The sequence below is a fragment of the Dermochelys coriacea genome, chromosome 2, assembly GCF_009764565.3.
Source record: "Dermochelys coriacea isolate rDerCor1 chromosome 2, rDerCor1.pri.v4, whole genome shotgun sequence".
Classification (NCBI taxonomy): Eukaryota; Metazoa; Chordata; order Testudines; family Dermochelyidae; genus Dermochelys; species Dermochelys coriacea.
Genome location: NC_050069.1, coordinates 138,569,795 through 138,594,211, shown reverse-complemented (window position 1 = coordinate 138,594,211; position 24,417 = coordinate 138,569,795). Strand labels below are relative to the sequence as shown.

Sequence of the window (24,417 nt, the reverse complement as noted above, 5' to 3'; positions counted from 1 at the left end):
AAAACATGAATTAGTTTATGAAGAGCTTAAGACCCACTCAGAAATATATAGCTTACATAAGGGTTTTTTTCATACAACTTCATGGATTTTTTTTAAAGTAAGAATTTGAAATAGTTTAGTGTAGCAACAAAGACTTGTAAACTACTTGCATTTAATCTGATTGCTATTGCTACATTCACAGTAGGTGTGCAATCAACTCACCTACTGTAAATGAGAAAGATTTAAGTGAAGAAAGAGGAGAAATGCCAAGCTGTATCCTCCATGGTATTACTGTACCTGTACTGTACTTTTCATGGTCTCCTACATCAGTGGCTTTCAATCTTTCCAGACTACTGTACCCCTTTCAGGAGTCTGATTTGTCTTGCATATCCCCAAGTTTTACCTCTCGTAAAAACTACTTGCTTACAAAATCAGAGGTAAAAATACAAAAGTGTCACAGCACACTATTATTGAAAAATTGCTTACTTTCTCATTTTTACCATATAATTATAAAATGACTCAATTGAATATAAATATTGTACTTACATTTCAGTACATAGTATTCAGAACAGAATAAAGAAGTACTGTCTGTATGAAATTTTAGTTTGTACTGACTTCAGTAGTGTTTTTTATGTAGCCTGTTGTACAACTAGGCAAATATCTAGATGAGTTGATGTACCCCCTGGAAGACCTCTGTGTACCCCCAGGGGTATGTGTACACCTGATTGAGGACCATTGTTGAACATAGTATAATTGGCATGCTCAGTTCAGACATACAAGTCACAGATGACAATAACCTAAATATAGGAAAAACTAAATCTACAATAACTTATATGTAGGGAATATACACCTTTCATCTTAGTAAATTCTTCATCTGTTTCATAAAACAGATGGTTTTGGTAATGGTGCTAAAAAGATGTATTGAGGCGCACTGAAGTTTTTTTCTTTGTAGGACTCAGTACTGCTGTGGTAGCTGAACAGATAAATCATAGAACCATAGGGAATGTAGGTGTGGAAGGTACCTGCAGAGGTAATCTAGTAATTGTATGATAGTTTTCTTTTTCTAAGTGTATTTAAGAAAAACAAAAGGAAGGAGTATGATAAAAGACTGTAATAAAACCGTAAATACATTTCTTGTCAAATGCAAGCTGTAGTACATTTCAGAGTCGTTTCATTCCCTCTCATTCATAGAAGAATCTGACAGCTTGAAATGCTGTCTGCTCTGCAAGCCTGTGCTCTGTAAATAGAGATTAAAACTTTTAGCATAAATTTAACGTTGGAAAAACTGAACAAATACACACCTATAATTCACATTTCCAAGGCGTTTCCAAGAACACACTGGATGCCTGTTTCATAAAATTACTTGAACCAGTCAAGTCTAGTACTGAAGGCTTAAAAGTATGTTACTCTCTACTGCTGTGGCAGCCCCCCCCCCCCCCCCCCACACACACACACACAATGAAGGAGGTGGCTGGGTGATCCTCTGTCTTAGATCCATTACTTTTGCTCCAGTCTCAGGAAGACTTTAAGAGGTACAGTTTGTGGTACCTGCAATACAAATCAAAAAAGTTTAGGAAACACGCTGTTATCCTAAACACCCCTGGAAGATGAGTTATGAGAGGCCACTGTTAATAAGGGGGGGGGGGGAATATAATTCAGGAGATGGAAATATGCAAAGCTGCTTGTCAGCAGCTGAATTCAACACATTACTGTTATATAACTTCATGCCGTGTTATACAGTATCTTTTTCTGGCTCTTGGCATCCAAAGGAACTAATAGCATAAATCATAGCAAAAGCACAGCCAAATGTCTCTCACTGGCACACCATCTGTACAATGTTCTGATAGCATGGACTCTGTTCCAGTTAGCTAAGTAGATCTTGCATGCTGTGTATAACAATTGACTCCAGTTACGTCAGTCTCAAGATGTCCATTTTTATGTAGTGTCCAGTCTGAAATGTTATAATACATTGAGATTTCCCCACAAATCTGGGAAACGTGTCACTAGGATGAGCATTTGAGAGGTGGTGGTAGGCAGATAGACTGTCAAAGTAGATTGTAAAATGCGATCAAGGTAAACCTGTCAGAAAAGGGGAATGGGAGCTCAGTAGATGAGGGAAATGGAGGTACAATTATGGCTGGTACAGCCCTTCTTACTAAATTAGGAGATCATAATATTAATGGGCCGAGTCGCTGTCCTGTTGGCGATGTACTGTGCATTGACCCTGAGTTAGCATTAACATTCCCTATAAGCTGTGCACAGCTATCCTGTATCTACCATGCAGGGAGCCTGGCCAATGTAGCAACACAGACTGCTTCCCAACACAATTTGCTGCTTTGCTGTTACTGAGCATGCTTAGTAACATGTCGTGAAGCTTCTGCCCTTATTTTGTCCTCACATGGCATAACAATTTGCCCCTTGCTATTAACAGAGGCTGAATTTGTTCAGGGAGCAAACTGTGTGCCTGGGGCTCAAACAGATGGAGTGAGGGGAAGCAGAGAGAGGGGGAGAGTCAGGAACTGGAAGTAGGAGCCAGGTTTAAGAAAAGGAGATGGGTGCTGCCAGACAGTGGCGTGGAGGTGGGACAAGGAGAGGGAAGAGCAGAGAGGATAAAAGTTACTGTACACGGGGTGAACTGTCTACAGGGTTTGCAGAAACAGGATGTAGGTGGCAGAAGCTCCCCCTCCTTCCCCCCGACCTCGGCAAGACGGCACATCTCAGCACCCGCTTCTCATGGCCAGCAGGGGAGGGGTGAGAGATGGGGTGGGGAGACAGGCTCAAAAGAGGTGATGGTAGGAGGGCTCCCTTCAGGGCTGAGGCTCCTGCCCATGACATAGAAGTTACCAAAATACCGCGAGTAACAATTATGGTAGCCAATTTTCAAATATCAGTAATAGGACTTTTTTCTTTTTTTCTTTCTTTCTTTGAATTATCAGAATCCATGAGTCTAAAAGTAAAGCCATGCCCTCACCATCTGTTTTTACAGATTTGAAGCTCCTTATATTGAGAAACCTCGAATGATGCTAGAAGTAAAATTGGATGAACATAAGTCTGTTTGTGAGTACTCTTATGCAGAGTACCAAGAAATGCCAAATGTGCTCATTTTAATTTTATCCATGGTCCTGAGTTTAATAACTAAATGTAAGGATTCTGAACAAAATTGTTAGCAACACCTCCTAACTTAATTATGGGTTTCATTTCTGCTACAAGTGGAAGCATGTGTCAAGCAGTCTAAGTAAATGTTCTACTGCTGGCAGGATACTGCACAATAATACCTGTCTTTAAAACTCCTTTGACATACATATCATGTGTATATGATACTCTAGTCTAGTACTGTCAATACTATGCATTTCTGAAGTCCTTACATGAACATTTATATAACCCATACTTTAAACAGTCCTGAAATATTCATGTACACAATAGACCATAATCTCTCTAAAAAAGCAATTGCAATCCATTGTGTTTACTCTGAGTTCTGTGTGGGATTTCTGACCCTGTCTCGTTTGTTGCAGAGGTTGAGTGCTGTGTCGGAAGTGAAGGCATGGTCTCAGGGCTAAGGCAGTTGAATGCTGCCCTGGAGAATTGGATTCTATCCCTACCTCTGCCACAGACTTCCTGTGTGGTGCTGAGCAAGTCACTTAAGCCAAACTGTTCACAGATGATCACTGTTAGGGCACCAGGAAAGTGAGGCACACGCAATATGAGACACCTGGATCTAGATCTGTGAAGTGCTGAGTGCTTGAAAATGAAGTCTATTGGAGCAGTGCTTTAAATACATAATATGCTATAAAAATAAGCACTGTGAAAACCCTGTGTGTCTCAAGTAGGGCATACAAAATTAGTGAATGTTTGACAATTTTAGCTTTAATCTCTCTCATCCTCAGTTTCCTAGTTGTAAATTGGGGATAGTGCTACCTAATCTCATAGGATTTTTGTGAAGATACGTTGATGTTTGTGAAGCACTGTTATACTATAGTGAGAGCACTTCAAACATCCAGGACAAAATAAATAATTTTATATTCTGTGTAGGGTTTAGATGGTGTACATTACGTGAAGCCTGGGCCACACATTGAACCAGGAGGTTAAAAAAAAAAAATGAATAATTTCTAATCCACTGAATGAAACTGTAGTCCCATGGAAAAAAATACTATATGATCATGTTGTGATATCCTGTCCCTTTAAACATCTGAGCACTCCCCAACTCTCCAGTGCAGAGCCTCATTTTCATGTTGTTTTCACTTTTGCTGCAAGAACAATAGAGCTACCTCCGCAACAGACAGCTGAATTTCTATCAGCTCCCTCTGTGTCTGTGTCTTTTCTGCTGGATCCAAATATAACACATGCAATTAAAGATAGTATCATAATGCATTCATACAAGGGGGTGCGAATTTAAATTGCATAAGCAATCTTAATTCCGGCATTTCCGAACTTTGTCCACTTGACTATTAAGGTTGCACTGTTACTTTATTGTGCTTCTTTTTGGGGAGGGTGTTTAACAGCTTATATGGCTTTGAATCTATATCTAGATCAGAGGTGGGCAAACTACAGCCTGCAGGCCACATTCAGCCCGCGGGACCGTCCAGCCCAGCCTTTGAGCTCCTGGCCCAGGAGGCTCACTTCCTTCCCCTCCCACACTGTTCCCCCTCCCACACAGCCATACCACTATCCGGGCAGCGGGGCTGCGAGCTCCTGCCGCTCTGAGCGGCATGGTAAGGGGGCGGTGCGTGCAGCAGTGGGGGGGTTGGGTCCCGGGGGGCAGTTGGGTGGAGTGGAGGTTCTGGGGCAGTCAGGGGTCGGAGAACGGGGGGTTGGATAGGGCGTGGGAGTCCCGGGGGGGCCTGTCAGGGGGCAAGGGTGTGGATAGGTCGGGGCAGTCAGGGTACAGGGAGAAGGGGGGGTTGGATAGGGGGTGAGATCCGGGGGGGGCGGTTTGGGGAAGGGGGATCCCAGAGGGGGCAGTCAGGGGACGGGAAGTGGAAAGGGCCGAATAGGGGGCGGGGGCCGGGCTGTTTGGGGGGCACAACCTTCCCCAATGTGGCCCTCGGGCCAAAAAGTTTTCCCACCCCGATCTAGATATTTTCTGTATATTTTCATTTATTTTACTTGATCCAAATTTAATCATATGTAAAATAGGTCTCCAATGTTCTGGCTCATCTGGTAATCCTCCCTCAGAGATTGCTTTGTGGGCTGGCATGAACAACTATGAAAATGAGCGTTTTTGCTTTGATTCCTCTGAATTTTGTTGCTTGCTTTGTCACTGTCTGCTTTGTCGATAAGCTGTATCAAGGGAAGCTGCTCACTGTACATGAGTTTAATTCCCACACTGTGTGCACCTCCACTACTGAACTTGGCCTACTCATTTGAAGTAACAGCAAAGTTAGTTATAGGGTTGATACAGGCAAGACGCTAAGGGAAATGTTACATTGATGAGGATGGATGACAAGTATGATCATAATGTGAACAGAAGTGATACCCATTAAGAATTCAGAGTACAAATGGGCAAGAGGAGAAATAAAATAGAGGAAAGAAGGATTGCACAATGGGAGATAAAGTTGTGAGGCAGTCTAGCAGTTGAAAATGTTACTTTCTAGTCACAAAAACTGAGGAGTGGAATAGGTAACTGAAAAAACGGGATTATAAACTATTTATGGTTCAGGGACAAGCTATGCTTGTGAGCTCTCTCCCAGTCTCGCTGGGGATACTATTTCCAAGTATACTCAGACTTTAAGGTCAGAAGGGACCATCATGGTCATCTAGTTTGACCCCCTGTACATTGCAGGCCACAGAACCTCATTCACCTGCTCCTGTAATAGACCCCTAACTTCTGGCTGAGTCACTGAAGTCCTCAAATCATGGTTAAGAGACTCCAGGTGACAGAGAATCCACCATTTACACTAGTTTTAACCTGCAAGTGACCTGTACCCCATGCTGCACAGGAAGGCGTAAAACCCTCAGGGTCTCTGTCCATTTGACCTGGGGGAAAATTTCTTCCCTACTTCAAATATAGTGATCGGTTAGACCCTGAGCATCTGGGCAAGACCCATCAGCCAGACACCTGGGAAAGAATTTTCTGGAGTGACTCGGAACCGTCCCCATCTAGTGTCCCATCACCAGCCATTGGAAATATTTGCTGCTAGCAGTCACAGATCAGCTACGTGCCATTGTAGGCATTCTCGTCATACCATCTCCTCCATAAACTTATCTAGCTCAGTCTTGAAGCCAGTTAGGTTTTTTGCTCCCCTTTAAGGCTGTTTCAGAACTTCACTCCTCTAATGGTTAGAAACCTAATTTCAAACCTAAACTTGCTGATGGCCAGTTTCTATCCATTTGTTCTTGTGTCAACACTGGCACTTAACTTACATAATTACTCCCCTTCCTGGTATTTATCCCTCTGGTGTATTTATACAGAGCAATCATATCTCCCCTCAGCCTTCTTTTGGTTAGGCTAAACAAACCAAGCTCTTTGAGTCTCCTCTCATAAGGCTTCTATGTGCACTTAGAATCATAGAATATCAGGGTTGGAAGGGACCCCAGAAGGTCATCTAGTCCAACCCCCTGCTCAAAGCAGGACCAAGTCCCAGTTAAATCATCCTAGCCAGGGCTTTGTCAAGCCTGACCTTAAAAACCTCTAAGGAAGGAGATTCTACCACCTCCCTAGGTAACGCATTCCAGTGTTTCACCACCCTCTTAGTGAAAAAGTTTTTCCTAATATCCAATCTAAACCTCCCCCATTGCAACTTGAGACCATTACTCCTCGTTCTGTCATCTGCTACCATTGAGAACAGTCTAGAGCCATCCTCTTTGAAACCCCCTTTCAGGTAGTTGAAAGCAGCTATCAAATCCCCCCTCATTCTTCTCTTCTGCAGACTAAACAATCCCAGCTCCCTCAGCCTCTCCTCATAAGTCATGTGCTCTAGACCCCTAATCATTTTTGTTGCCCTTCGCTGTACTCTTTCCAATTTATCCACATCCTTCTTGTAGTGTGGGGCCCAAAACTGGACACAGTACTCCAGATGAGGAGTACTTCTCCAAGAGTGGAGGTCTGCAATTCACCTCATTTTAGACTGGGTCATTAGGCTACAAACTCCTGTTTCATAAGCCACATCTCGTTTGAGCCAGTCTAAATGGGTTTGGGTCTGGCTGTGGAGTCCTTTCTGGAAGTTTGTGACCAGAATGAACTGCAGTGACTCAGGACAGCTTAATCAAAAACATGTATGATTTATTTGTTTACGGAAACTAACAGTAGAATTAAAATAGCATTAAAACAAATGTCTATATGCACCTCCTCTGCCTTAAACCTCAATCTTCACTTGCATGTTTAAGTAGGCAATAGCTTATCCCAGATCTCTCTCCTTCCCCTCCCCCCTGCCCCCACGCAAGTTGGAGGACCAGTGTGCATCTCATCAGACCCCCTCTCTATCTCCACCAGCATCTCACCCCCTCTATCCTGTGGCTTCTATCAGAACCAAGCTCTGTTTTAGTGTCCCTCCAGAATTTCTCCCTTTCTCGGCCACAGTTGAGTGACAGTAAAGTGCATCCAGTCTTTGTCATTGACATAAAAGGAAAAATGGTGGTTAACCAAACTGAGGGGATGGAAGGTCAAATTAACAGTGGTAGGTGGGTGGGGATTCTTGAGGGCCTGCTGTTTGCGGGATTCTCTAATGTGTGAAAGGAGAGAGATGGCATAATAATCAGCAGAACTGCTTTTACATAAGTCTTCATTTCCAAGTAATAAATTCATTTTCTTGAAACCAAATGGACTAGGGAATATTTGAATCGGTGCATGATTTGTTTGACTGACTGTATTCTTGTTGACTTTTGAAGGAATGTTAATTATAGTAATTTTATTTCTGAGTTTTTTAGTGGATTTCTTTGCATGCGTGGGGTCTGAGATGAGTTAGGATATCACAAGAATAAATCTGTTAACATATTTATTCCTGGGCTGTATGTTCACCCATGTTTATTGCATGACACCAGGTACCTTATAGAACTCTAGAAATTTCAGATGGGAAATGATTATTGATTATTTACAGCCTGAATGCTTAAATGCATCTTGTCTACTTGTCCCCATTCTCTCTTTCCTCACCAGCCTGGTTCCTCACCCCTACATTATATCAAGTTCTCTCTCTAGTCTCAAAAACCTATTGTTTCAGAACCACATTTTGATGAAACCACCAGTCTTTATTTTAACTAAATCAGTGTCCCTGTTTATAAAACAATTTTATAAAAATTTGTAAAGGAAACTTTTTTGTGTAGATCTTAATACAACACAATAGTTATTTGCAGAGCTTTTAGCCTCACAGCTTCCCTTCATTACAAAATAAAGGACCATAACCTTCAGTTAATTTGTCTGTCCCTGCAGATATCTTAAATGAACTCTTCCAGAGGGAGAACCGCGTGCTGCATTACTGGACAATGAGAAAAAGGCGCCTTGACCAGTGTCAGCAGTATGTGGTCTTTGAAAGAAGTGCCAAACAGGTCAGGATTTTATCTAAGAACATTTTCAATTCCATGCAACTCAAATTCCATACAGATCAAGGTGTGACTTATCGCCTGACTTTGAGGGAGTAGGTTGCTCCCATTGACTATGCTACTCGGAACTTCTGAAAGGCAGACTATTAAGAATCAAGGTATAAAAACCTTACCCCACTCCTCCCTCAAAATAGAACACTAGAAATAATTAAAAAAAAATGTAGGCAGCCACCTATAGCCAATCTATCACTCTCATATTGTACTACAAACAGGTGGTTGTTTTACCACACTGTTGAGGAGTTGTTTTTTTGCCAGGCTGTGTTGAATAAATTGTTAAATATTTTAGTAAATTCTACCAATGCAAAATAATATGAATAAAGAAATACCTGAAAGGCTGAGTCATAACAATATTACCTTTAAAAACTGTATTTCTTTTGAGTATCTTCAGAACTGTTAAATAACATCGTTGTAAGTGAAAGATCAGGGAAGAAAAATCTTCACTATTGTGTGCATTTAATAACACTTTGTATACACTCGGTTTCACTGTTTGTCCTGCTTACTGGGTTAACATCATACATTTGTGTGGGTCTATTACACAATGGTGGAGAGAATATTTAAAAAGAGAAGTGATTTTTAAACCATAAAAATATCAGGGGAACTCCAAGGCAGAAGTAGTAATTGAAATGGCTTTTAACTTCTTGGAATTGGCTAGATGACACAGAAAGTTCTGTCAAATACTCTGAGTTTTTTGGTCCACTTGGCTCAGTCAGTACAGGCACCATCATGCTGGCTGTCTCTTGTGTAGGTGGGTTTAGCAGATGTCTGGCCTCCTTGTGTCACTTGGCTCCTGGTGTACTTGCCCAGGAATATTCAAAATTCAATTCAGGAGGTATTCTACCTCTGGCAGATACCCCTTAGGTACTATATATCTGCATCCTAGCTACCCACTGTTTGGAATGACTGTGTAGGAGTCACTGTCATTGAGGCCAGAGAGGTAGAAATTAGAATAATTGCATCTCGAGAAAATGACTTGCCAGTCTAGAGAGACAGAAAAGGCTGAATTTCAGAAGTATGGTATGGGCAGAAGCACCCAAGCTTTGATACAGCCTGGATGTATGATTCTTCTTTGAGTGCTTGCTCATATTCATTCCATATTTGATGTGTGTGCTCGCCACATGCACTCGTGCCAGAAGTTTTTCCCTCAGTAGGGGACTGGTTCTGGTGCCCTCTGTAGTGGCGCCCGCATGGTGCATTATAAATGGCACCACCAGCTCCCCACATCGTCAATTCCTTCTTGCCATCAGTGATGGTGCTGAAACATCTGTTGCTTCAGCTAGCGTTGTTTCGTTCTCTGTTCTTGCAAGCCTTGAAAACCTGTAATACAGCTGTATATAGTTAGTAGTTTCTTAGTTACCCTTAGTAGTAGTTCTCAATTCTTTGTTAGTCCCGAACGGGACTCAGCTGGGGGACAGGGCATGCCCTGCGATAGCTGCAAATTGGTCTGTGCTCATCAGCAATCCACATACCAGCTACCTAAGGTGCTTAGGCGAGGGACCCATAAGTGACAAGTGCTGTATCTGCAGGTTCTTTAAAGCTGGGACGAAGGAGGAGCACGATATCTGTCTGAAAGCGCTCCTAATGGAGTCGGCCCTCACTCCGGCAGCAGTCCAACTCTGCACCGAGCCCCGCAGCCTCCGTGCATGGTGCTCCACTGGCGCCGCCTACGAACTGGCAATGATCCACCTCTACGACTCTGGTCAAGAAGCTAAAAAAGACTGTGAAGGGAAGCTCCCCTACCTTCCATAAGGGAAAGGAGAGGGCTGGGGGTGAGCCATGACCCGTGCTGGGAAGCTCAACGCCTCCTTTGGGAAGTCGGGCCTCAGCTCAAGTTGAGCAGTGCAGCCTATCCCATACTTCTCCTGCAACTCCAGATAGCGGCGTAGGCCCTGGCCAACTTCAGGTACCTTTGACACCCAAAGCCCTTCAAGCAGCTCAGGAGATCCTGGTGCTCCTAGTGCCATCCACATCGGCTCCAGCTGTAACCCGGTCTCAGGGAAAACCCGTGCTGGGACCTATGTGGGAGTCCCTGCTCAGCAGCATTGTTCCCCATCGAGAGGGACGTTCCGCCATCTTTCGCCCACCCAAAGCCACCACGCCTCAGGACTAGAGAGGCAGACTCAGCGGAGCCCTCTTTGGTCTCCGCACAGGGGGCACTGATCGAGGGACTTGAGATCTACCTCGCTGGTAGATTGGCGCAGACCTTCTGAGGCATACGCCACCTGGCAAAAACTCCCGGATCGGCCCCGTCCATCTCCAAGGGCCTGGTACTGATCACGGCACCGATCGAGGATCAGAGATCACAGATCACTGGGCCATCATCATCTGTCTCCTAGCAGTTGGTCACCCTACTTGGGAAGATCCTCCCGACAAGCGGCCTGTATTAGCTCCCGGTCCTGGTACTGGTCAAGTTGCATGAGGTGTGGATCGCTGGGTCTCCAATGCAGATCCACTGAACGCCATCCCTGAGGTGATAATGTGTCCCTGAGATCCCAACCAAGAAGCCCGTCTCACTCGGACAGGTCAGCTTCGGGACGCACCAGTCAATCTTGGTCGCCTGGTACCGACCACTCCATTTATACCTCTGACATGGAGCGAGGTTCCCTGACTACGGGACAATCCCTGGTACCTGCAGTTCTGCCTGCATCATCAGCACTGAAACCTGTCCCATGGCCCTAGGCGCAGTAGCTGGCGCCATGGTACCTGTAGAACCCTTGGGGGTTCACCCAACCTTCCCAGGTGGCCTGGTTGGCATCGAGAGCCTTGGAGAAGCCAGCGGCTTCAGCATCCCATCCCCCTCCGGTGCTCGAGGCTTCGGGGGGGTAGGACCCACAGGTCCAGGAGGATCCAGGGGAGCAAGCTGCTGGACAACCAAGGGAAGTAGAGGACCCTGCGGCACCAGCATCATCCTCATCGTTGCCAGAGGAGGCCATCACGGGGCCCCCTCACCCACTTCCACAAGATGACGCCAAAGCTCACCAGGAACTTTTGAAAAGGGTTGCATCCAACCTGGGGCTTCAGGCAGAGGAACTGAAAGAGCCCTCGGACTCCCTGTTTGATGTCCTCTCCTCCTCGGCTCCTGTCACTGTGGTCCTATCCCTTCATGAAGGGGTTTCCAAAATCACTAATGCCCTGTGGCAGACCCCCTCTTCCCTGGCCCCTATCTCTAAGAGGGCTGAACCCAAGTACTTCATGCCAACCAAGGGGCATGAGTACTTACACTCCCACCCAGCCCCAAGTCCCTTGTGGTAGAGGCAGTTAACCACAAAGAGAGGCAAGGACAATCCAGGGCCACACACCAAAATAAAGACTCGGAGAGGTTGGATCTCTTTGGTTTTAAGATTTATTCGTCTTCCAGCCTTCAGCTGAGAGTGGCCAACCACCAAGGCCACCTTGCCCGATGTGACTTTAATATGTGGCAAGCCATGGCCAAGTTTGAAGGGTCACTCCCTGAGACTTCCAAGAAGGAGTTTCGAGTGACCCTCGATGAGGGCATGACCACTGCCAAAGTGACCTTCAGGCAACGTCAGATGCCACTGCTGTTGCTGCCGGAACCATGGCTTCTGCTATCTCCATGCTGCAAGTCTCTTGGTTGTTCCTCTCTGGGTTGTCCACCGAGGCCCAGCAGTCAATGCAGGACTTGGCCTTTGACTGCCAAGCCCTATTTGCGGAGCAAACAGACAACAAGTTGCATGGCCTCAAGGACTCCCGCACCACCCTAAAATCCCTGGATCTTTACGTTCCAGCCCCGGCACATAAGCTGTTCAAACCGCAGCAGCCTCAGGGCCAGGGCAACTAGCCATGGCAGGACCAGCCCCACAAACAAGCCAAGGGCTACAAGTGCTATCTGAGCCACCCGCCTCTACCCTATGCTCAGTCAGGCTCGACCCGTACCAGGCAAGGGGCCAAACGGTTGTTTTGAGGGTGCGCCTGAGTGCGACCTACAAGATTGTTCCCCAGATCCATCTGTCCCAGTGTTCTCCAACCGCCTTCCCCTTTTTCTCCCTGCTTGAACCACTATAACCTCGGACCGATGAGTCTTCAGTACAGTGGAGCAAGGTTATACCCTCCAGTTCCTTTCTAACCCCCCTTCCCACCTGCCTTCCCCCTCCCTCTTCAGGGACCCCTTTCGCAAGAGTCTCCTCCTGCAGGAGATAAAAGGGTTACTGCAGCTGGGTACAGTGGAAGAAGTTCCTCTTGAGTACAGGAACGGGGGTCCTTTTTTTGGTACTTTTTAATCCCAAAGGCCCAGGGCAGTCTATGGCCCATCTTGGACCTGCGAGACCTCAACAAGTACTTAAAGAAGCTAAAGTTCCGCATAATTTCCCTGGCCTGTATCATCCCCTCCCTGGATCTGGGAGACTGGTATGTCACCCTTGACTGAAGGACGCATACTTTCACACACTGATCTTTCAAGGACACAGACGCTTCCACCCTTGGTCCATGTCCAATCTGTTAAGAAACCTTCGTGTTTCATTTTTAGTTGCTAACACTTTGGCCAGGCGGGTGAGTTGGGAGCCCTCATGGCAGACCCTCCTCGTATGGTTTTTCACAGGAAAAAGATATCCTTCATTTCCATTCTAAGTTCCTCCCCAAAGTTATTTCTGAATTCCATGTCAACTGAAGTATCTACTTACCTTTCCTTTTTCCACAACCCCACTTTTCTGCCTAAGACAAGACTTAATTCCCTTGATGTCGAACATGCTTTGGTGTTCTACCTTCAAAGGATCAAACCCATCAGAAAATCACCAAGACTACTTCTTGCCATAGTAGAAAGATTGCAAGATCAAGCAATATCCTCTCAGAGAAATTCAGTTTGGGTTTTCAGGTGTATCATCGATTGTTACAGGTTAGCTTGCATATCGCCTCCTGACAGCAGCAGGACACACTCCACAAGGGCACAAACTGCCTCTACAGTATCCTTGCAGGACATTGCAATACTAGATACGTGCAGACATTACATGCTCGTTCAGGCCTCTGCTGCAGATGCAACAGTAGGAACTGCAGTACTGCAAGCATCTTTTCTGGGGGTTTCCTCTCACCCCTTCCAATCTGAGCATGGCTTATCGGATGTAGACTACACATAGGGACCAGCACTTGAAAAAGAAATGGAGATTATTTACTGGTAGCTGCAAATCCTTTAAAATTTCTGGTCCCTATCTGTATTCCACTACCCACCCTACATCCCCTCTGCTTTGGATCCTGTTTGATTTGTGGTAAAAAGTGGAATTGGAGAGGTGTCAACCCGCACTACCTCTTATATCCCCAATTGGGAGTACAAGGAGATCTACCACAAGTATGCAGGTCAACTGATGCTGTCTGTTAGAATTTCCAGACTCGGGTGCATGGCGCGCATATGTGCCCATGTGTGGACTACAGATAAGGATTACACATCTTGAAGGACTTCCAATTACAGGTAGATAAACTCCATTTCAAAGTTGTTTCAGATGAAATGTAGAAGGGATAAAAATGAAATATAGGTCTGTCTAGTAATTTTATTATGCATGTATTTTTATGTATCTTGAGTACTTAAATTGGTGTCTATTGAAAAAGTGTGCTACTTTCTTTTATACTCTTCACTGTTTCTTGTTTTATTCAGGCTTTGGAGTGGATCCATGACAATGGAGAGTTTTATTTATCCACTCATACTTCCACTGGTTCCAGTATCCATCACACTCAAGAGCTGTTAAAAGAACATGAAGAATTTCAGATCACTGCAAAGGTAAATAAAGAGCAACAGCTGGTGTATGGCCAGCTTCACCTTGCTGTATTGGCTCTCTTACCTGTTTCCACTTGACATGAAATGAAACAAAATTGCTGGTATTACCCTACATTTACAAGACTGGTGACCTCGCTTAAAAATGGAGAAAGATAACTTCCTTTTGTGTCCTCAGCTTGGTTGGTTTTCAGATCAATTTGGAACTCAACTGGAACTCAACTCTTAAATCTTATTTTATGTTAGCAAAAAGCAGTAAGTCTTATTATGTTCCAGTTTGTGTGCTTCAAAATATTGAACACTTTACTAATGAAAAGATAGCACAAGATGAAAGATTCAGTCATTCAGGTATGGCTCTTACCTAGAACAACATATTGTACTGCAATGTTTCTAGGCAGTGGCAGGCTTACTTCTCTGCACACTGTGGCCACATGGGACCCAGCATCACAGGTGCAAACCTAACATTCCAGGCACAGGACATTTTGTTCATTATTAATTGTTGAACTCTGGCACAAGTAACTACAGCAGGAAAGGTTTCCCTAATTTCCCTCTCCTGCTCCCCATTTAAAAAGCTGCACTTTGTCTAAACCTCTTGGCTCTCTGTCCCGTGTGGAAAAATCATGGAGCCTCAAGCTGGTAAAGAGGTGGTGATCAAAGAAAGATAGCTGGAAATGCAGGATGTCATGGAGGAAGGAAGAAGACTGGTCACATTATATATGGAAGGACTAAGCATGCCTCTGCACACCAAACCCATTGTCCCCTCAAAGACTTGGTTCAGCCCTCTTAATGTTAAACTTCTGCCATGCAATGCTGCCTCTAAAATGCGCACACTACCCACTGTCTGCCACTGAAAATAATAAAGTACCATTTTAATGCAACTTCCCTACACATTTGCAGCCATTTGCCAGGAGGATGCGTTGTCCTTAAGTCTTTGCAGGCTCAGGGCCAGTGTTTGTATTATGATAGTACCTAAAGACCTTAATAGGGATCAGAGTCCCTTGGTGCCAGGAGCTATATAAACACCTGAGAAGACATGGTCCTTGCCCTAAAAGCTTACCTTGCAGAACTGATGTTCTCTGTTTCCAGTCAAGAGAATTTCTAAAGGTTTAAAGCATGAGGTTTTTTGCTGCTGTTGAAATAATAAAGAAGCAGGCAGCACTTGCTGATCTTCTTTTCCTTGGGAAAAATTATGGTATTTAAAAACACTTGGGTGGGATAGAAGGGAGATGGTGGAAGGTAACACTTATTCAGTTACCTTCCATCAGCCCTCCCCTTGTTTTTAATAATTAATTATACAAAACAAGCCCTCACATTATAGGTACTTGGCAGTAACTTTACTTGTCAGTATTTTCCTGTTGTTTTTCACAGCAAACCAAAGAGAGGGTGAAGCTGTTGATACAGCTGGCTGATGGCTTTTGTGAAAAAGGGCATGCCCATGCAGCAGAGATTAAAAAATGTGTCACAGCAGTGGACAAGAGGTACAGAGACTTCTCTCTGCGCATGGAGAAATATAGGACCTCTTTAGAAAAAGCCCTGGGGATTTCTTCTGATTCAAATAAATCGGTGAGTGAAATTTCTGCATGTATTAATAGGAGAATAAGCAAATGCTTTAACATAGCTCCTTGTAGCTGATCAGATTGGCCATTGTTTTTCCCTGTCTCCTCCCTTAACCATTTTCCCTTTTCTCCTTAATACAGAGCAAAAGCCTGCAACTGGATATAATCTCAGCTAGTGTTCCTGGGTCAGAGGTGAAACTGCGAGATGCTGCTCATGAGCTTAATGAAGAAAAGAGAAAATCTGCCCGCAGGAAAGAGTAATGCAGTCTTTACAGATATAAATATTTAAATTACTGTTAGTGAAGCAACTGTCATATTTTTTTACTTCAAGATTTAGCAAAACATTTTAAATAGGAATGTAGCAAAGCACTCTGTACTACCTAGAGTGCATCTTCCATAGCCTTGCATAGACTTATTCATTGCCTTATTCCAATTTTGGTTCATCACTGTCTGGGTTTAGGAAGTGTTCAAAACCAAGCTTAAAATGAGGATCATTTAAAAAAAAAAAAAGAAGAAGAAGAAGAATTGGTAGAAGTCCAGAAAAATTCACAAAAAGTAAGTGGGTAAGGAGGGAAATAGTAGCAGTGAGGCTGAAGTATTTGCAAAATACGACTGTTAAAATAATATTAAATAAGTAACAACTCCATAAAAGGTTGAGATTTTTCCTGCTCATGAATAGTAGCAGCTATTGCTCTTCTTTTTTTATCAGTTGAATAGTAGCCCCATGCTTCTAATGGATCCTCTTCTCTCTCTCTGTTAATGGTCTTAAAATCCTTGCTGCCTCATCCCTCCATTTTTTTTTCCAATGTAAACTTTGCTAGTGTTGGAAGCCTCTCCCCCAACAAAAAGTCCTTCTGATGCTAATTAATCTCTTATATGTTTTTCTTGTAATATTGGAAATCGAGTAAGTTCATTGCAATGGAGAGAGCATATTCTGGTTAGTGGAAAAGCATTATCCTGTGATCTAGCAGGCTGTGATTTGATCTTTCATTCTTTTGTCATTTTTAAGGTTCATTATGGCTGAGCTAATTCAGACAGAAAAGGCTTATGTAAGAGACCTCCGGGAATGTATGGATGTAAGTGTATATTGTATGGGACAAGGTTTCATTATGTATATCATTTTGCTTCTGCATTTCTTTAGCAACCAAGTGTTGTTAGTTTATCATCACAGGGCCAAATTCTGTGCTAACTTATGCCTCCTGCTAACTTGCTGGTGTCAACATAATTGCACCAGGTGTCAGCCAATGGAGAATTTATCCCATGTGCTTTATTTTTGCTCATTTTCATTTACAATACTTTATTGCTCTTTGCTCAATAGAAAACATTTTAATGGTCTCAGAACTGACCATCCACTTCTGTTGGGTTGTTGGTCAGTTTGTTTTGTTAGTAGCAGAGATGAGCCTTTGTTAACTCTTTCATTGTGTTTATCACTTGTTTCAGGACTGGCTGACTCTCTTTGAATAGAAATTCAGAGAGGTTCCATGGAAAAGTGCCCAGTAATTGTTAAACTCGAGCAAGTAATGCTCAGCAGTAGCTATTACACAAAATGAAAACTTCTGGAATCCAAACATGACCTTGGTATAATACCCTGAAGCACTATTTGTTGTCAGGAATATTGCATATTTGAAAAGATTAAGTCTCAAGGAGCATATTTGATTGTCACTTTCAGGCCTTGACTTTTTTTTTTAGCTGCACACTGTGTAAAGCTCCATATCCCAAAATCAATTATAAGTTGTACTTTCCTGTACTTCTGCCTTTGAGAATGTTTACTTCCAAATGTCAGAAACTGCTACTGTTTGGAAACTTGATTGCTTTTCATGTGCCTTTTTCCTTCTGGTCAGACGTATCTGTGGGAAATGACCAGTGGCGTTGAAGAGATCCCACCTGGTATTGTAAACAAAGAACACATTATCTTTGGAAACATGCAGGAAATCTATGAGTTCCATAATAAGTGAGTAACTTAGCTTCCATGCCTATGTTTACTAGTAAAGATTAAGTGATCACTTCAGGTATTTCCCAATCAAAATATTGCGTATATTGTGGCATGATGGCCGATGTTTATATGGTGCATCCTGAGCTTTTCTTGGGGAGGGGCTAAGATGTCACCCCTTGCCCCTGTTCTTGGGTGCCGAGGGCCCCGCTATTAACCTGGGAAGGTGGCAGAGGAGGGAAGCAGCGGAGGAGTCTGGGTTTGCTCTTCACTCTGAGTCCCAGCCCCTCTCAACCCCTGCGGGTTTCTTACCCTCGTCCCCCTTAGGTGGGGTTACCCTCGGTCCTTAGGTGCTGCGGGGAAGGGAGTCTCCCTGTCCTGCTGGGGCAGGGTCTCCCTTACTTCAGTTCTCAGGTCTTCCAAAACTCTCAACACACCTCCAAGCTCCAGTCCTCTCTCCTTCCTCATCCTCCTCTGACTGCCTGAAGCAGCGAGTTTTATTAGGTTCCTGACAGGGTTTAATTGACCACAGGTGCTCCAATTAACCTGTAGCAACCCTCCCTAGTCTACAGGGAACCATGCCTTAATTAGCCTAGGGCTTATATTTCTCTTCGACCATGTTACCACTGCTCCCTGGCCCTCTTGTATCACAATATAAATGAATAAAGGATGTTTTGCCACAGCAGTAGCTAAAGTGTCTCCCTCGTTGAATTACTTGCTTCCATTATAGCATTTTTCAGTAAATATCTATATAATTCCATTTAAAATGACCTTCTCTGTCCCAGATATGTCTACTAATCTTGAATTTTTAAAGAAACAATTTGAACGCTTAAGTAAAGTTCTAGACTGGTTGATTGCCTTGAAGAGATGGACACTACTGATTCTACTTAGCACTTAGTAGACTTAGACAACTACTTAGCAGTGGTTGTGTCAGGCTCTTCATGTTCACTTGCCAGTGGGCTCATTTCTGACTTTTAGAAATCCGTCCTAGTGGGAGCGGGTAGTTCAGTTTCTTTTTCTGTTGTTCCTTGGCCCTACTGTGAAAATTGCCAAAAAGGATTGCCATTAGCACTGGTTACAAGGAGTTTGATACGGACACGTGTTCAGTATACCTTTTTTTAACTCTTAATGATTCAGAAGCATTATGTTTAGCCAGCCTTACTCACATTTTTATCTCCTGTTTGTTACATGCACTTACTGCATCTCGTGTTAAGTTCGATTGAAATCTTTTTGAGTGACAGACCATGTAAACCTGTGTGTTTGTCTGTTGCCTGGCTTATCACCATCCAGACCCTGATGGGTGCTTTTACATGCTGTTGTAATAGAAGAAATAATAATGTCTAGCAGAGCTACCATTTTGTATATTATCTGAGGGATTCACAACAGCTATATTCTCTAATGATCCACAAGGTATAATAGCAGTGTGCACTATGCCATATCAGTAGTGAAAAGTCTCAAACTTAATAAAATTCATACCAGGAACTTAGATCAATAACAGATTACTTCGGCTGTGAAAGGGATAGTCTTGCAAAGAAAGCCACTTGTTGATTACTTTGTATGCACCTGTTGCTGCCCTTAAATAACTTCATATATAATCTGTTATGGGTATATATAATAGAGGTTTTTTTCCCTTCATTGATTGGCTTTTTTTGGGGAGGGGGGGAAGGCTTTTATTGCTGGGGCTGGCCTCCATCTCTTTTTCTATTTTTTACTGACATTTTAATAATTAAACCATTCGTGGGGCTTAGGTGAGAGGACACCAATTAGCCCCTTTCTGAGGGGAACAGCAACAGTTACTACAGTGAGTAGATAATACAGCAGTAAAAAAAAATCAATACAACAGTATTTATCACCAACTATTTAAAATCTATGGTGTTTGAAATGTGGTATTTATAGGGTCCTGGCACCCCAGATTCTCATCCATTCATAGTATCTTGATCCAGTTGTCAGACCATGCTGTTGGTATGAAGATCCTCTAACAATATATCTGCTTAAACTCTAAATAAATGTTAGCTGCCCTAATGAAAACATGCCATGTTCCTTTTAATGGTGTTCTGTTTTTCTCTACCCATAGCATATTCCTAAAGGAGCTGGAGAAATACGAACAATTACCAGAAGATGTTGGGCACTGCTTCGTAACTTGGGTAATGAAATCCTGGTTGGTGTTAGAAGTAACAAAGGAAATCGAGAGCAGAAGGAGATGGAGACTTTCATTTTGTGTAGTCTTTTTCTTAATTAGTGGATTTGTAGAAGTACTTTTCTTCCTGTTGGAGTAAACAAACTATTGACTTGAATTAAAAAGCCAATGTCCGCCAACAAGTGCAAGAACATGGCTCCCACTGAAATCAGTTTGAGTTGCGTGCATACACCTGAGGGCAGAATATAGTTCACTTAACTATAAATCAGCTTTCTCATTGCTTTTTATTATTTTGATTGTAATATGTTTAGAACCCTGCAAATCTGTGGATATCCACTGACCATGTTTGTGGATCGTGGATTGGATGTGGATACAAATTTTGTATCCGCCCAGGGCTCTAATTAGGTTGTGTATTTTCTCACAATGTTGGGTTGAATTGGAAAAGATTCCCCTGTAGTTTGTCTGGTTTCAGGCAGTGGAAATGCTGTTTCATAAGCTGTTTAAATTTGCATTTTGTTCTGCAGGCAGACAAGTTTCAAATGTATGTTACATATTGTAAAAATAAGCCAGATTCTACTCAGCTGATATTGGAGCATGCAGGAGCGTATTTTGATGTAAGTACCAGTCTCTTTGTGTATATATTAAAAATATGGATGGGTTGTTATTAATCATGCAGTTCTAATTACATTGGAATGCCTAAGAAATTGGACATCTACTAGTAACACCAGAAAAGTTCTCTATAATTAATAATCTTACAACACAATGTCAGTTAAATCGAAGAACTTTTGTGTCTCCGGTGTCTAATATATAGTGTTTTATTGCTATTTTAGTCCCCTAAAATCAATTAAAATATAACTTTAAACAGTCGCTATTACCTATCAAAGGAATTGGAAACATAGTAATGGTTGAATATATTTTGAAATGCAAATAGATTTTAGCAACTAAAACTCACATATAAAACTACAGTTTTAGAGACAGATGCTGCATATTCTAACAACGATGAATTTGGTTCAATTTGATTATACTGAATCAAGACTAAAATCTTGGACTTGCAGGGTGAAAATGTATATTAACAGTAATCTGCTTATATTTCTTTTCAATGTACGGTTCAAAGCTGCTGTAATCAGGGGGAAAGGGTGTCCTGCCTAGTTAGCATCTACGGTAGCCGTTGCCCCTAGTGGGTATGGTTCACGCAACTCCATTGAGTGGATTCAGTTCTCAGGGCAGCAGCTCCTCCTAGGGGATACAGGGTAGAGTGGGGTAGGGAAACCAGGTCCTTTCCACTACACCAGGTTCCATCTCAGGACCCTTTGAGGCTGGTTTGGCTGCACACCTGTCGGCATCTGATGTCTGCCTCAAGTTGGCTTCCCTGGGTCACTTTCTACCTTGGCATGCACCCCATCCAGCCACCGCCCATCCCTGGGAAACATCACCTTCAGAGTTTCCAGCCCTGCTTCAATAGCTGAGTGCTGTGGTTCCTTCACTTCCTGAGTCGGTGTGGACTCAGCTCAGGTCCTCCTGCCTTCTTAGAATCATAGAAGATATGGGTTGGAAGAGACCTCAGGAGCTCATCTAGTCCAACCCCCTGCTCAAAGCAGGACCAACCACAACTAAATCATCCTAGCCAGGACTTTGTCAAGCCGGGCCTTAAAAACCTTTTAAGGATTGAGATTACACCACCTCCCTAGGTAACCCTCTTCAGTGCTTCACCACCTTCCTAGTGAAATAGGTTTTCCTAATATCCAACCTAGACCTCCCCCACTGCAACTTGAGACCATTGCTGCTTTTTCTGTCATCTGCCACCACTGAGAACAGCTGAGCTCCATCCTCTTTGCAACCCCCCTTCAGGTAGTTGAAGGCTGCTATCAAATCCCCCCTCACTCTTCTCTTCTGCAGACTAAACAATCCCAGTTCCCTCAGCTTCTCCTCAGAAGTCATGTGCCCAGCCCCCTAATCATTTCCGTTGACCTCCACTGGACTCTCTCCAATTTTTCACATCCTTCTTTAGTATGGGGCCCAAAACTGGACACAGTACTCAGAATGAGGCCTCACCAATGCTGAATAGAGGGGAATGATCACATCCCTCAATCTTCTGGCAGTGCTCCTACTCATACAGCCCAAAATGCCATTAGCCTTCTTGGCAACAAGGGCACACTGATGACTCATAACCAGCTTCTTGTCCACTGTAATCCCCATGTCCTTTTCTGCAGAACTGCCTCATAGCCAGTCGATCCTCAGCCTGTAGCAGTGCATGGGATTCTTCCATCCTAAGTGCAGGACTCTGCACTTGTTCTTGTTGAATCTCATCAAATTTCTTTTGGCCCAATCCTCCAATTTGTCTAAGTCATTCCAGACCCTATCCCCACCCTCCAGCGTATCTACCTCTCCCCCCAGTTTAGTGTCATCTGTGTACTTGCTGACCATGCAATCCATCCCATCATCAAGATGTTGAACAAAACTGGTCCCAGGACCGACCCCCTAGGGCACTCTGCTTGATACTGGCTGTCCACTAGACATGGAGCTGTTGATCACTATTCATTGAGCCCGACGATCTAGCCGGCTTTCTATCCACTTTATAATCCATTCATCCAATCCATACTTTTTTAACTTGCTGGCAAGAATACTGTGGGAGACCATATCAAAAGTTTTGCTAAAGTCAAGATATATCATGTCCACCGCTTTCCCCATATCTACAGAGCCAGTTATCACATTCTAGAAGGCAATCAGGTTGGTCAGGCATGACTTGCCCTTGGGGAATCCATGTTGACTGTTCCTGATCACCTTCCTCTCCTCTTCAAAATGAATTCCTTGAGAACCTGCTCCATGACTTTTTTCCAGGGACTGAGGTGAGGCTGTGACCATCTGTAGTTCTCCTTCCCTTTTTTAAAGATGGGCGCTATATTTGTCTTTTTCCAGTAGTCCAGGGGAATTTTCAAAGATAATGGCCAATGGCTCTGCAATTACATCAGCCAACTCCCTCAGCACCCTCGGATGTGTTAGATCCAGGCCCCATGGACTTGTGCATGTCCAGCTTTTCTAAATAGTCCTTAACCTGTTCTTTCACCACTGAGGGCTGCTCACCTCCTCCCCATACTGGGCTGCCCAGTGCAGCAGTCTGGGAGCTGGCCTTGTCTGTGAAGACCGAGGCAAAAAAAGTATTGAGTACTTCAGCTTTTTCCACATCATCTGTCACTAGGTTGCCTCCCCCATTCAGTAGGGGTCCCTCACTTTCCCTGACCACTTTATTGTTGCTAACATAAGCAACAAACTCTTAGCCCAGAGCTGCACCTTAACTCCCCTCCCGTCCAATGAGGGGGTTTATACACCCCATCACAGCTGGCTAATCTAATAATGGCAGAACTTGCTTTTATATGGAAGTTCTTTACCAGGTATATGTGGTGTCCATTTGAGACAAGGGCATAAAGGCAGTAACTGCTTCTGGACTTTGAGAACTGAACTTCATTGAGGACTCATAGTTGCCACATTAGAGGACTAAGATTCCCTTTCCAAATGTGCCCTTGGTTAAAGACTGCATGTGTATTTAAATACCAAATATAGTGCTCACTCCTAAGTACGTACTCTGAGCCATCACTAGTGAAATGGATACTGGGAAGAACTGTTTGTGCAAAGAGGAGAAAAAGGGGGCTTGTGATTTAATCGCCTCTAAAAAATCTTTACAGGTATCTGAACTGTATGCCAAATAACTTTCACTAATGCCACCAACAGTATGAATGTTTTAAAGACCCATCACGTTGGACTTCCACATGCTGCATTTCTAATACATGAAAATGAAGAGCTGTGTTGGGAGAGAAAACTTGTCAGAGAGAACCAAATAATCCTATGTAATGTGTAATTAGGCAACTAATGTTGATGTAAAAAGTGTGTGTATGCAAATGAATGCACACTTAGTACATATATGACCATAACCACATATATGACCACATGCATGTAACGTTCATAGCTAAGTATATATAGAAGCTAAGATTGCATTGTATATTATAGGGGGATGCTGTTTGCATGGTTTAAACCTCAACCTAAGATTTCCTAAAAAACAGTACCTTATGCTTCTGAGTCTATTAAAGAAATCTAGCGTTTCAGCTTCAACTAAAAACATACTTGCTTCATATTAAGTACACAGTCTGTACCTCATGCTATGTGTGTGACTGCATTACGATTCGTGGTCTTACAACTCATGGATTCAATAGATAATTTGTTACTTAAAATGAGTACAACTGTCCTGTGGGTGTAAATTGTATTAAAGTTTTGTGCCAATTGACACAACCAATCAGTCAACATTCAGTGTTTGAGGTTCTTAATTAGCTACTTTTATAACTGTTAAAGTATAATGGAAGAAAGTTCCTCCATGTAAATACTCATACTTTCCTCTTAAAAATCTTGCCTACTATTAGGCTGAGCTCTTTCTCTTTGGTAAGTAGTCAGTAAATTACACTTCTTGCTCCCTGCTGCTGGCCTTGTAGACAGCAGTTAATGAAACATGTTTCCCTGAGTTGGTTACACTTAAACTAGCGAACCACAGTGTGAAATCTGTTCCCAAATGGGCGTTGGCTAT

General features: G+C 43.3%; 1 protein-coding gene across 1 annotated transcript in view; it reads left to right on the top strand.

The window, feature by feature from the left end:
- Nucleotides 1-24,417, top strand: part of TRIO (trio Rho guanine nucleotide exchange factor) — a 404,237-nt gene that overhangs the window by 247,585 nt on the left and 132,235 nt on the right. Inside the window, 8 exon segments of the mRNA XM_038392902.2 lie at nucleotides 8,342-8,457; nucleotides 14,108-14,230; nucleotides 15,593-15,787; nucleotides 15,922-16,037; nucleotides 16,790-16,856; nucleotides 17,622-17,731; nucleotides 19,785-19,854; nucleotides 20,372-20,461. Coding sequence (XP_038248830.1) covers nucleotides 8,342-8,457; nucleotides 14,108-14,230; nucleotides 15,593-15,787; nucleotides 15,922-16,037; nucleotides 16,790-16,856; nucleotides 17,622-17,731; nucleotides 19,785-19,854; nucleotides 20,372-20,461 — 887 coding nt within the window.